Here is a 13811-nt window from a genome sequence, read left to right as displayed (position 1 = left end):
GGGGCGTGCCATAGCACAAGTGCAGAGGTCAGACAACAACTTGCAGAAGTCAATCTCCTCCTTCCATCAAGGGCTCAAGGATGTGACTCCCATCTTCATACTGTAGGCACGTCGGGGGTTGGGGACCAGGCACCTTTAACTGAGGGAGCTGTCTCTTCCACTCTGACTGAGGGTCTTTAAGGGGCTCTCTGCATGGTTTTCTTACATAGTAAGTGTGTTTGGTGTGTCCATGTGTAGCCCCGAGGTTGACTCAGGTGTTTGTTTTCTTCATACACTGAAGCAGCGTTTCTCTCCATGAACCCAAAGCTTGCAGCGTGCAAGTCTAGCCAGCCAGTCTGCTCTGGGAGTCTGTTTCCACATCCCATGCACCAGGATTACAGAGGGGCACTTAGGCGGCTCCTAGGGACCCCCACGTTGGTCCTTATGCTTTTGTGGCAAGTCAGCAAAGGATCTACCCACTGAACCATCTTGCCTGCCCTCTTTATACTTTTCTAAAACCACAGTTTCCTACTGATCTTTACCTAATTCCTCTGATAAATCACAGCTCTAATAGGACTCAGCCCTCCTCTGCTCCTCGCATCTCCGTGCCCTGTCCCACTCACTCTGTATCTCTCCACAATGTTGAAGCCAATGGCACTCTGCAGCTTCCGTAAGCAGATGGGGCAGACATTCAGAGGACGCCGGTCAGATTCCTCCAAGTGATTGGAGCCTTGCATTAAACACGCAAGCCACTGGCAGTGTCGCAGTCCAAGTATGTGTCCAATCTCATGGGTTAAAGTCTGCAAGACATTCATGTCACTGCTCATCACCACCATCACCCAACGCCTGCCCCGACCACGCACACTTAGTAATGGTCACTTCCTTACTTTCACTGGACTGGGGCTTCCCCTTTGGTGCAGCTGATATGTTGGCTGGCGGATTCCATATGTGGGAACCCTCACAAGTGGGTTCTACCCACTAGGTGACAGAATAATGACTGTATTTGTGACTGTCCAAATGTGGTGGCATGTGACTGTCATCCCTTTACTCAGGAGGCTGAGACAGGAGGATAGTAAGTTTCCTTTAGGCCACTAGGGTCCTAACAGTTAAGATTCTGGGCCCCTACATGCCCAGAGACAAATTCCGTAGCTCTTGGAGAAGCGATTTGATTTGCACGCTAGTGAGCACACAGGGGGCCCTGTAAACATACTCTCAACACACACTTCTAGGAGGGGCAACTGGAAAGTACCTACAACCAAGCCTGGGGAAAGTAAAACATCTATCTACTAAAGAAAAGGAAAAAGGAAGATTTTCTACATTTACCTTACAGGATCGCAACAGCAAAACACTAGTGATTTCAGGGATGTAATAGTTATCAAAAATGGAGTAGTCAGTGGGAGACGTTAGCTGCAGAGTCGTCACACTGCCTTCGTATTTCGAGGTGTAGAAGTCCTTGCCGTACCTGGCAAAGCTGAATATGCCCACACCTACGAAGAGAGCAGAGGCAATCGGCAGGTAAGACACAGGAAGGAAAGACCAAGAAAGTCTGCTCAGACATCTGGCCAGGCAGAGCACATCTGGCCAGGCAGTGCACATCTGGATTGTTTCCACACCCAAGATTTGCTGACACAAAGAACTTTTGTTGTTGTTGTGTTTTGTTTTTTGTTTTTTGGGGTTTTTTTTTTTTTTTTTGGTTTTTCGAGACAGGGTTTCTCTGTATAGCCCTAGCTGTCCTGGAACTCACTTTGTAGACCAGGCTGGCTTCGAACTCAGAAATCTGCCTGCCTCTGCCTCCCAAGTGCTGGGATTAAAGGCATTCACCACCACGCCAGGCCACAAAGAACTTTTGTCCCAGACTTCTCTCTCAAGATCTTTACCTGCCAACTCATTTTCCCTGCCCTAGACAATTCACTGCAGGCAGAGGGGCTCACCAGGTCCAGGCTCCTCCCAGAGGACCCGCTGGAGGAGAAAGAGACATTTTCTTCACTGCTGTGGCCACAGGTAAGCTTGGGCTCCTTTAATAACCCCTCATTCCTACTCCTATACATAAACGTACTTAGATCTCTGATTTCCACCACACACACATTAACATACACTCACTCACACACATATACACTCACACACATACACACTCACACACACACACTTACACATTCACTCACATGCTCACACACACTCATGCACGCTCACACACACTTTTACACCCTCACACACACACTCACATGGTGGAGGGAGTAGAAGGGAGATATCTGAGAAGAGGCAAGGAATGAATAGAAGTGGGAGGGACACTCGAGAGAGGAACAGGGATGTGGAGGTGAGTATGACCTAAGTACATTAAACACATGTGTAAACAAGTCACAAAGAATCCCACCAGTACATTTAATTAAGACATGCTAATAAACACACACACACACACACACACACCAGAGGATGGTTGAATTCTACAGAAACTAGGAGTTTCACAGAGTTTCTCCTCAAAAACAAAACCAAAAGAACCCAAACTTCACTCAGATAGTCCAAGTCAAGTACTGCAAAAGAGCCGAGATAAAACAGCCATGGTTTGCCATCTGGAGCACGAGGGCAGAGCTCTGCCTCACCCAGTGCTGAGTTTCTGGCTTTTCCTACAGCAGTGCCCGCTGTCCCTCTTGCTCTCTGTCTGTAGGGAGAAGAGCCTCTTCCCTCCCCTATTTCCTTTCTAAAAGTGCAGGAGGTGGGTAACAGGTGACCAGAATCAAACACCCTTGCGGCTCATTTCCTGTGTGAGACCACAGAGGTGTACGAGGTCTTTCAATTGTTACTGTTAATGACTCTGTGTGTGTGTGTGTGTGTGTGTGTGTGTGTGTGTGTCTGTTAGTAGGGTTCAAGGCCAGAGACTCAAGCACACAAAGCAGTGTTCCCTCCGAATAGATGTTTTTGTGAGCCAGGGAGTGAGGCCAGGGCCCTAAGCACACTGAGCAAGTCTCCTACCACTGAGCTCACGAGATTTGTATTAAGTGCATAAACTCATAGTAATTTTGTGCGATTTAACTTTATCGCCTTCCGGGGCTGCAGGCTGATGTTTGAAATTGAGGGAAAGAGAATTCTAAGAGAAAAAGGAAAATCTAATCATGGATCGCAAGCGACCTGCTTTGATCCGACCTCAGTAAGCTACTTCACGTGACCCCTTCAGCCAGAAGATTTTAAATGTTTCTCTGTTTAAAAAGTCTCCATTCTTGAAGAAAACCAGACTACTTGTGGTAAAATACACTCACTTCATGTCAGATCAACTGCTACCCTGGCCCACCTTGTTTTATGTCATGTAGTATTTTTAAGACTTATCCACCCCCTGGGGAAAAAAATTAAAATAGAAACAGTTTAAAAAGAAAATAGAAACGGTTTGAGTAATGTTTCCTGACCCACTCCCCTCAAAATGCATATAAAAAAATTCCCTAGCTGTCTTTAGTCAGTGAATAAATTGTTTTGCATTTATTATTAATGTTTTCATTTCTATCGTGATAATAAAAGGGGACATCCAATAAAAACACACAGCAAGATAGTAACCAAGACTTCAAAAGGGGCATGCTGGGAGGATCCAGTGTATGATGAAGGCCATGGAGAGATGGGGCACTGCGGATGAAGTCATGAAAGAAGAGCCAGGCCCGTCCACCTCTAACACAAGCATCTCTCAGGAGAAGCCCCTGCCCCAAAGCCTCAGCCTGGCACACATCCAGGTGGCCCATCAGCTCTCTCCAGCTCTTACCCACTTCCCTTTGGTAACTGGTCTTTTCCCTTCCAGTCTGCCTTAGATCGTGTGTGTGTGTGTGTGTGTGTGTGTGTGTGTGTGTGTGTGTGTGTGAAGTTAGAGGAGAGTAAAAATTAGGGGAAAGAGAACAAAGTAGAGAAATGGAGGAAAATACAAAGAAAAGGAAAAGAAGAAACTGACTCACTTCCAGCCCCTCTAATACTGCAAGGCAGTTGCTAACGAGTTACAATTTATTGTGTCCCCAGTGGAGGTTTAGGTTGCTTTTCTTTCCTTTATTCTCATCTTTTTTTTTTTTCTTTTTTTCTTTCTGATGGGTAATGATGTTATATAGCTCAGGCTAGCCTCAAACTTCTGATCTTCCTTCTCTGCTTTCCCAGTGCAGAAATCACAGGCATGTGCCCCAATGCCAGCAAAAACTTCGGTTTCTTTCCGTTTCTGTTAATGTTTGGTTGGGATGTTTGGGACAAGGTATTTGTAGCCCAGACAGACCTTAAAGTCACTAGGTAGCTGAGGCTACCCTTGAACTCATCACCCTCTTACCTCCACCTCCCACATGCTCCAATCCCAGGGCCAGGTTACCACATGTAGCCCAAAGATGGTTTTCTAAGCAAGCACTCTACCACATAGTTACATCCCAAATCTTAAGGAAAAAAAATTTTTTTAAAAAGCCATGTATAGGTTGAAAAAGAAAGTATGTACTTACATATTGGGAGATGGCGACTCCATCTGTGCTACGCTGAAAGTGTAGAGTCAACAGCAAGGACTAGGGATGCATGTAACTCAGTAGTAGAGCCTTTGCCTTAAACCACTCGGGCACTTCACACACATGCACACACACACAAAATCACACTCACACACATGCACACACAATCACACAAACACACACATAAAATCACACTCACACACACAAAATCACACTCACACACACAAAATCACACTCACACACATACATGCACGCACACACACACACACCCCACTCAGAATTATCAAGAGTTTTACATATGTTAATGATAGCTCAAACCTTAAACTGTTTAATTATCTTGCTAATACATAATTTATACTCCCCGGCTGGACTGCCAGGAGCCTGTAATGGTCCCCGGCATCTCAAGCACTGTGTATGGACAGGTACTGTTCTGCACACTACCTCCAAAGGACTCTGAGCTAAGTAGTACTCCTTCAAGGTCAGGTAGGGAGTATGTGGCCTCCTGAAGAGGAACCCTAGTGTGCGTCTGTCTGTCTTTCAGAGCTCACTTCCCACTGCAGCATGCGTGGCAGGCACCTACAGAAAACACCAGCTCTAATGATTGAAAATATTATTGGCTGGATTTATTTTTCCTGCCCTTTGAGTATCTTCCAACCCCCTCAAGATGAATGACATCCAAACAGTAGCAAAAGGGATACCACTTGACAAGGAGGCCTGTCCAAAGACGAAGTTCCACGAGTCCCGAGGGTAGAGATCAATCATTGTGATCCCCACGATGCAGAAGGCATCTTCCGGTTTATTCTTCTTTAAGAATGCCAGGATATGTCCTATTTCAAAAGAAATGCGTGGGTAAGCTAAGCTACATACAGATGTCCCTTCCGCTGCCTCACCGTTGCAAAGGCTCCTCACTTGCCTGTGTGGATTTGCAGGTTTTGTGTGTGCTCATTCACTCTAAAGGAACACTTGGTTTCAGAGACCGAAACAGGTTCTAAGAACTTCACCTTCAAACCGTAGAAAAATGCTTCACAGTAGCCCTTGAGCCATTTAATATATTCTTCACTGATGACTCTGGTGTTGCCTAGAGAGCCTATGGTATGGGGGAGAGGGAGGAAATGAAGGCAGGCTTTAAAATGACAGAAACATTCTACCCCTTACTCCATAAGCTGTCTGGCATTAGAAACAGAATTCACTGCAAAATCTAAACACATCTTAACCAGTCATTGATGACAACATGAAGTCAAAAGTAACAATTTCACTGCTAAGTGAAATTTCGTAGCTAAGTCAATTTGGCTACAAAATTCCTACATTGAAGAGACTGTCAACAGGATCATACACAGGGCCAACGAGATGGCTCAGCAGGGAAAGGAGCTTGCAGTGTAAACCTGACAATCTCACCGGAAGCAGAGAATCAACTCTACAAAAGCTGCCCTTCGTTACACGCTTATTTAGTACACACGTGTCCCCTCCCACACCATATACACAATAATAATGCTTTAAATTATCACATATAATACCTAACATACTTAGGGCCCCGGGTTCAATTCCCAACCACAACAACAACAAGGGAAGCCATTAAAAATTGCTTGCTTGAATTAGGTCACCAGCCCCAGTGACAGTGACAGCTCTACAGAAAGCCAATCGGAAACTCTCACATTCCCAGCACATACCAATGGACTGAATGTAGATGATGTGTTTTTTTGGACAGGGTGCATTTCTGTAGCGGTCAGAGAAAAACTGCTCAAAGTCTTGGGGAGCCTCGGGGTGGGAGGAGATCCAGTCGGACTGGGAGTGCACAGTAATTGGTTCAAACAGGTTACTGCGTGGCTGGAAGGCTTCATTCATTAGCCGTTGTTCCCCAGCATCTAGCTTCTCATACTGTGACACAAGCACGGGGTTCTTTGAGAGGAGAGCTGTTTTCAGTGTGTGCTCTGAGTGCCGTAGTACCTGCATCTGCCGAGAAAGAAGGGAAAAAGAAAAGGAGAAAAAAAAAAAAAAAACGGAAAACAGATATAAATGCCATCCATCTATAAGTACCTGTCCCTCAAACCCATTTCTAGTTTCTCTCAAGAATAAATGACCAGTTGCTAATGTCTTCAAATGCCACACGTAAGAATGGTTTCCCAGAGTCGGACAGTGGTGGCGCACGCCTTTAATCCCAGCACTCGGGAGGCAGAGGCAGGCGGATTTCTGAGTCCGAGGCTAGGCTGGTCTACAAAGTGAGTTCCAGGACAGCCAGGGCTACACAGAGAAACCCTGTCTTGAAAAAAAAAAAACCAAAATAAATAAATACATAAAAAAGAATGTTTTCTCCACGTCCAATCAGTTTATTGGGGGAAACTAACGAAAGAATTAAAAGGAAAACCATTCATTCAGACCATTCTTGTATCTCCCACTGAACCTGCTGTTCCTATCCTAATAACTATTGTCAAGTTGGGCATAGTGCTGACACCTGTAAGCCGGTACTCAGGAGACAGAGGCAGGAGATTGAAAGTTGACACTCAGCCTGAATTATGTAGCAACATTGTCTCAAAACCAGTAACTAACAGCTCTTTTTTGGGGGGGTTTTCAAGACAGAGTTTCTCTATACAGCTCTGGCTGTCCTGGAGCTCACTCTGTAGACCAGGCTGGTCTTGAACTCAGAAATCCGCCTGCCTCTGCCTCCCAAGGGCTGGGATAAAGGCCTGTGCTGCCACTGCCTGGTTAGCAGTGACTCTTAAATCCTACTGATGCCCAACATCCTCTGTCATTTGAAAACAATCATAATATTTTGAGCTGACTCACTTTGGCCACAGGATCAACGCATCCCTTCCAGTGTCACTCAAAGATATTCAATCAAGAAAAGAGCAATGGTTCTGTTATTTAACTGCAGGTTGGCAAGATCCATCTCAGCCCCTTACGTTTACCTTGTCAGCCATAAGACACTGGGGTAGATCTAAGATGACCAATGAGACGCCAGACTCATGGTGACGGGACTTTCCCCATTCCTATCAAGTCCCTACATGGCGTGTTCATCCTTCATACCAAGCAGACGCTTTTTGAGTGAGAAAAGAAAAAAAGATGAATGTTTCTGTCCATCTAGTTTGTGTTTTCTAATTGAGGGCCTTTTCCATTTTTGGTTGGTTGGCTGGTTTTTTGTTCTGCTTTGTTTTGGGGGTTTGGGGGTGGGACAGGGTTTCTCTCTATTTCTCAGTTTATTAACGACTGATTTTGAAATCTAAGCTAACTGCTGTGCTCAGTGAACTTCTTAATTCTGGAGCTCAAGAGGGTGACACTGACTAGAAAGGATCCTAGAGACTACGCTGAGTGTAGCTCATCTCGGTACTGCACATCTGAGCTGAGATTTTAGTATTACAGGATGAAATTTAAAAAGAAAAAAAAATAAATCACCATGGCCCCGTTCAGTCTACCTACCTTTATAAAGGAGAAATCTCCAGCTGCTGTTTTTCCGTTTATGTTTTTCTAAGGACAATGCATGTCTGGCAAAGGGGTGTGGCCTTCACCCTAATAAAAGAGACAGAGTGGAAAGTCAGAAGGCCTCCATACCCTAGTCCAACGTGGATGGTGTCGCTGAAGAAGTGTACAGGGAGCCATCCTACAGTCACTGCAGGGACCGGGGGCCTAGGATGCTTCGGTTCTATAACCGGAACATCTCCCGCCAAGTAGGTCTCGCCAGACGCGCTAGCTGGTTGCCCATAGCAACTTGCACGGCCCGTGCAGACGCCACCCAGTCTCTGCTTGAGTCAAAAGTGGGGGGGCCTCCCCGGAACTCAGAGTTCGCGTCTTCTACCCGGGGAGCAACCGGAAAGGCCCGCGTTGTTCCCAAGAGACATCCTGCCCCCGAGGTCCCCTCTGCTTCCGCCGCAGCCATCCCTCCCACATCCGCTCCTCCCCAACGATCAACACCTTCCTCCTCCTCCCCTGCCCGGCCCTGACGGTTCCTCATACCACCCTCACCCGGACAGGCCTCTAGGCCGCCCTCAAGCTGCCACGGTGGTCCTAGCACGCATGCGTCCCGCGCGGACGCACCTCACCCTTTCACGCATGCCCCGCCCACACAGCCCACTAGCAAGACTCGTCTTCCCGCCCCTCAATCGTCGCCCCGCCTCCTATCTGTGCTCTTCCCTCCTAAGGCTGCTCCTCCAAACACTGAGCCCGCCCCACTCCTCCAGAAAGGACCCGCCCATGTGCTGTAACCCCGCCCCGAAGGCGTGACCTCTGTCCATTTCACAACACTCCCGCTGTGTGTGGTTGACTAACGTAGTAAGGGGGCGATGTAGTGTCCGGACAGTCCCCAGTCGTCGCTGTTTCGCGTCGGCCCTCACGGGGGCGCCGCGACCCGCTCCTCGCGGGCGGTGCAGGGTCACGGAACCACCTGCCGTGGGCTGAGCCTGAGTAATTTAACCACTGAGTCCAAATAAGTCAGCCGTGTCCGCGGCTTGACACATCACCCGCTTGGACTTTCCCTTCTTAGTCGGTTTGCCCGACTGTCGCGGCCTCACCTGCTGTCAGGAAGCAGGGCTGCACCCTAGGGCGTGGGGCAGAGGGTTGCCTTTGGTACTTGGGGAACTAAGAGCTTAGAGCTCGGACCCCCAGGAGCCTGCGGCTCTGGAAGGGGAAACCCCAGGGCCAGATCTCCTCTGATCCCCGCCCCCAGCATATACCTATTCAATCCTTTTGCATCTCTGGGCGCTTCAGGCCCCAGGAAGGTCAAACCAGGGGACGATGCCATTATTTTATTAACATCCTCTCATCCTTGGAAGTTAAGGGCCTCATACCCCACATGTCTGTACCCTTCCTCCTACCCACCCCCCAAGCTTTTTGCTCTCTTCTCGCCTTGTGCACACTGCTCTAATTATCCTTGCCCAGCTATTATAACAAGGCTCATATATGTTGTCCTTACTGCCCTTACCAAGTTGACAAAAGTCGTTTATTTGGGGAGGGTCTCCTGTCAAGGCTGGCCTTGAACTCACTATGTAGCAGAGGATGTTCCTGTGTCTGACTTCTGAGCACTGTATATACACACAGACACACAGATACACATACATATATATTCTTTCAAATTTTCATACGTATATAATGTACTTCGGTTATATTTCCCCAGGATCCCCTCTGGTCCTCTTTCTCCTCTCATGAGATCACTCCCCAACAACCTGATCATTTTTTTCTCTTGGGACATTTAATCAGCTGTAGACATGATGCCCCTTTAGTCTAAATACTCCAGAGCATGCTTCTAAACAAGCAATTTTTTCTAAGTAGTCACAGGACACCTACACTAGGAATTCCTACCAATCACTCTGGTAGCAGTCTAACACCACAAGGTTCCTGCTTTCCATTTTTCTGTGTGTACTCCCTTCCATGCTAATGAAAAGTCTGTCTCCCACTATTCATAATTTACTTCTGCATTTAACTGCTCTGTGGTACAATATGCACTGAGGGTAATTTCAGAATAACTAATCCATATCATTGCAGACAAATAGTCCTGCCAATAATCAGAAATTATTCATGGTCCCGTATAGCCAGAGGATGCATAGTATACTTTGCAGTTTACAATCATCTAGGTGAATTCTTCCCTACTCAGTCCAGCACCACATCTGACCTGAAACTTAGTATATATAGCCTAGACTGGCCACAGATTCACAACTATCTCCCGCCTCAGCCTCTGGGGTGGTAGGATCACAAGTATGCATAATCACACCCATTGTTAAATGTGTCACTCCTCTTTCTTTCTTTCTTTCTTTCTTTCTTTCTTTCTTTCTTTCTTTCTTTAATCGCATAACATGGCAGATGCGTGGTGCATACTTTTAAACCCAGCACCGTGGGAGGCAGAGTCAGTTAGAGATAGACTTTATAATCTCCTTTGAAACACACCTCCCTGCATACCTGTAAGGGAGTTTCTTGATTAGTTTAAGTGAGGTAGAAAGACCAAACTTAAATGTTTGTGGCACCATCACGTGGTCAGGGGGCCTGGACTGAAGGCAAACACCCGTAGTTGTAGTCGTAGCTCTCTGGGTCTAGACTGTGGACACAATGTAACTAGCTGCCTCTGGCTTAAGCTGCCATGCCTCTCCCACGGTAATACAGATTGGGTCCTCTGAAACTATAAGCTAAAATGGGTTTCTCCTTAAGTTTCCACTCCTCAGTCATTTGGTCACAGCAGTGAGAGAGGTGACTAGCACAGGAGGAGACTAGATGACGACCAGTGTCCCCCCGCCCCCCCATGAATTGGATTGGTGGCACTATGAGACTTCAGACCACAGCATATTACCTAAGAACCAAACAGTAGAGTTGACAGACAGCACCTACCAGCACGCTGATCTTGGGTTCCACAACTCCCAGAACTGTGAGAAATGGATTTCTGTTGTTCTTATAGGCATGTGGAGAGTATGTCAGTCTGTTAAGATGTCATATGGAGGTAGAAAAGGCTAGTGAAGGACTCATGTGTGTGCAGGGTTATGGACTAAGCCCTGGTTCTCAGAGGCAAACTGGCAGAGGGCCAGCTCATCTCCTGAGAGGAGGCCCCAGAGTGTGAATGTGGGAATGGCTTCCCTGAGGCCATCCTGGGTTTCCCAGGAAAGGGTAATGTCCCAACTGACTGTGCTCTAAAAACAGTAGGCAGTTAACAGCCTGAGAACTCCACAAATGTGGACAAAGTCTGAATTTTCTTTCTGTTTTTAAATTTTAAAGTATTTATTTGTATGTGGGGTGTGTGTGTGTGTGTGTGCGTTGAGCTTGCACATTCTCATACACATGCCACAACAGACAAATGAAGGTTAGAGAGAACTTCAGGTCTCTTTCCATCATGTATGCTCTGGGATCAAACTCAGGTCCTCAGCCCTATCTGGTATCAAGTGCCCTTACCCATCCAGCTATCACGGCCCTCTCCCTTTTTCATGTCTTGCTATTGATCAGGTCTCACTTTGTAGCTCAGGCTGGTCTAGAACTCACGATGTTATTCAGGTTGACTTCGAACTGATAGCAATTAGCAATCCTCCTGCATCTACCTTCTAAGGGTTAGAATTACAGGGATGAATTCCTGCAACTGAATCTTTTTTCAAATCTTGTTTAAAAATTGTTTTAAGCACATGGGTAGGCGCTTAAACAATGGCACATGTGTAGAGGTTAAGGGGTGATTCTCTCCTTCCACAGTGGCTTCCAGGAGTCAAATGCAAGTCTTCAGGCATGTGCAGCAAGCACTTTTATTCACTGAGCCACCTCACTGACCTAAAAGTCTGAGTCTGAAATTACTAGTTTTTTTTTTTTTTAATTATGTGTATGTCTGTGGGTAGATATGTGCACATGAGTGCAGGTGCCTGTGGTGGCCAGAAGAGGGCATCCAATCCCACGGAGCTGGAGTTTCAGGTGGTTGTCAACTGATTAGGTGCCTGGAACCAAATCCGTGTCCTTTCCAAGACCAGCACACACTGAGGTGCCGCGCCATCTCTCCAGACTACTGCCTCCATGCTATGTTCTGCCTCACAGCTTTCAAGCCTCATAACCAGTATGTTTTATGCTTTTTTAAATTTTATTTTTATATTTATTTATTTATTTATTTTATTCTTTGGGCTAAACTCTTCTTCTGTAGCTCAGACTGGCTTGGAACTTGCTAGAAAGCCAGCCCAGGTGGGCCTTGAACTCAAGGCAGTTCTCCTGCCTGTCCGTTCCTGGCACTGGGGTTATAGGCATGAATCACCACACCCTATTTTAACCTATTTTAGACTAACCTATTTTAACATGAGGTTAAGAAGTTCTCAACCATTTACTCCCTAGTATGAATTCATGTCCATTATATTTCTCTTTTTCTCCGGCCCTTAGCTGATATCTACTGTTAGCATTTCTTCTAGGCTCTGCCCCACAGTTACCTGGCAACAGCCAGGTGTGCCTGACTCACTATAAAAGGGGCTTCTTGACCCCCTCCTCTCTCTCTTGCTCTTCTTACTCCCTTCTTCTCTTCTCTCCCTGTCCCTTCTCTCCCCACTCCCCTCCCCACTCTTTCTCCACGTGTCATGGCCTGCCTCCTCTACTTTTCCCTTTCCCTCTTCCCCCCTTCTCTCTGCCTTTCTCTGTCTCTACTACCCCCTCAACTCCCCTCCCCATGCCCTAGATAAACTCTATTCCATGTGGCTGGTACCTCAGGGGGAAGGAATGCCTCAGCATGGGCCCCCAGAGGAACCCTCTTCCCACACACCATACCACACCTCCATCAAACATACCCGTGGCTTCTTTTTCTTTTTTATAAAACATGGCATCCACTACCATCATTTTTCTCCAGCCCTTAGCACTGCCCTAAGGAAATGAAACTTTGCTTGGTCAGGAAGCAGGAACAGGTGGGTAATTTAGGGTTATAGACAAGACAAGCCGGGTAACAGCCTAAAGGTAGGTACAGCAGATGGGGGCGGTGGGGGGGAAGGAGGATGTTGTAATGCAGGAAATAAGGTGTTGGCACCATATAGCAACAGGGAGGCAGGAAGATAGAAAATAATGATTTGATAAAAACAATTTGAACCTACTCTTCAGGTATGCTCAAAGCAAAGGCTGCGTGTGAAGAAGTTGACCATCTTCTCCCTCCACTGCAGAGAACCAACCTGCCCACTGAGGCCTAGAACTCAGAGCCCATGGGGACCAAACAGCATCGCGCAGAGGAACCATAGAGCCCAGAACAACACAGTTTTTGTTCCAAACAGCTAATGTCTTGGACCATCTACTTCTAGATTCTTCCATAATGGGCTAGCTTTGGGAGTGTCCAGGGAGAAGGGCCATTAGCAAAAATGAAAAGCAAGATATCTTTTAGTCCATTAAGTTAAAAGAGGATTTTTTTTCTCTCTCTCTCTCTTTTATTATTTATGACTTGTAACTTCACTTACTGTTTCCCGGAACGAGTGTTATGGGTCTTCTGTTTACTGGAGCAAAATAGATGCTTATCAGCGGGCAGGCAAGCTACAGATTGCTAAGTTGTCAGGGAGCCCTTGGGTCCTGTGGCCTCTGGGTGTCCTTTGATGTCATATGAGGTGAGTTGTTTTCTGTGCCTCTGACGGTTCCTAAAACCTGTCGCTATCTGATATGAAAACATAGAGACATACATATCCACGTAGGTGTCTGCGATTTATATACAAAATCTGAAACGTCCACATGAACTGCAATGTGAATACAGTCAGCCCAAACTGAAAGGGAGGTCAGCCTTTTCGTTTTTCACTTTAAGAACATCACCCGCAAGAAAAAGTTAGTGGTTTAGTGTATGAATGGGTGAGGGGAACAAGCCTCAGGGCAGTGGCCCCTGTGACCACTGGAGGACGCCCAGGACTCCCCCAACGACTTCCCCAGCCGAAGCTCAGATCCCCGCTATACAGCTCCTTCTGAAAAGGCTTAGCTTTTTTATTTTTTATTTGCCCC

The 13811-nt window shown here is 46.7% G+C and overlaps 1 protein-coding gene across 5 annotated transcripts in view; it reads right to left on the bottom strand.

Moving 5' to 3' along the window:
• Amz2 (archaelysin family metallopeptidase 2) overlaps positions 1–8699 on the bottom strand; it is a 10037-nt gene extending 1338 nt beyond the window's left edge. Inside the window, exons 1-7 of one of the 5 annotated variants that reach the window (XM_021176591.2) lie at positions 8682–8699; positions 7836–7925; positions 6092–6374; positions 5338–5511; positions 5123–5251; positions 1303–1466; positions 603–779 (exon numbers count right to left, since the gene is read on the bottom strand). In XM_021176591.2, the coding sequence (XP_021032250.1) occupies positions 603–779; positions 1303–1466; positions 5123–5251; positions 5338–5511; positions 6092–6374 (927 nt within the window). In that variant the 5' untranslated portion in view covers positions 7836–7925; positions 8682–8699. The other 4 variants (XM_021176590.2, XM_021176589.2, XM_021176588.2 and 1 more) reach the window with 4 other exon arrangements.
• Positions 8700–13811: the final 5112 nt, after the last annotated feature.

Source organism: Mus caroli, chromosome 11 (genome assembly GCF_900094665.2).
Source record: "Mus caroli chromosome 11, CAROLI_EIJ_v1.1, whole genome shotgun sequence".
NCBI classification, from domain to species: domain Eukaryota; kingdom Metazoa; phylum Chordata; class Mammalia; order Rodentia; family Muridae; genus Mus; species Mus caroli.
The sequence above is the reverse complement of the archived record's forward strand: the minus strand, read 5'-3'. Positions and strand labels throughout refer to the sequence as shown.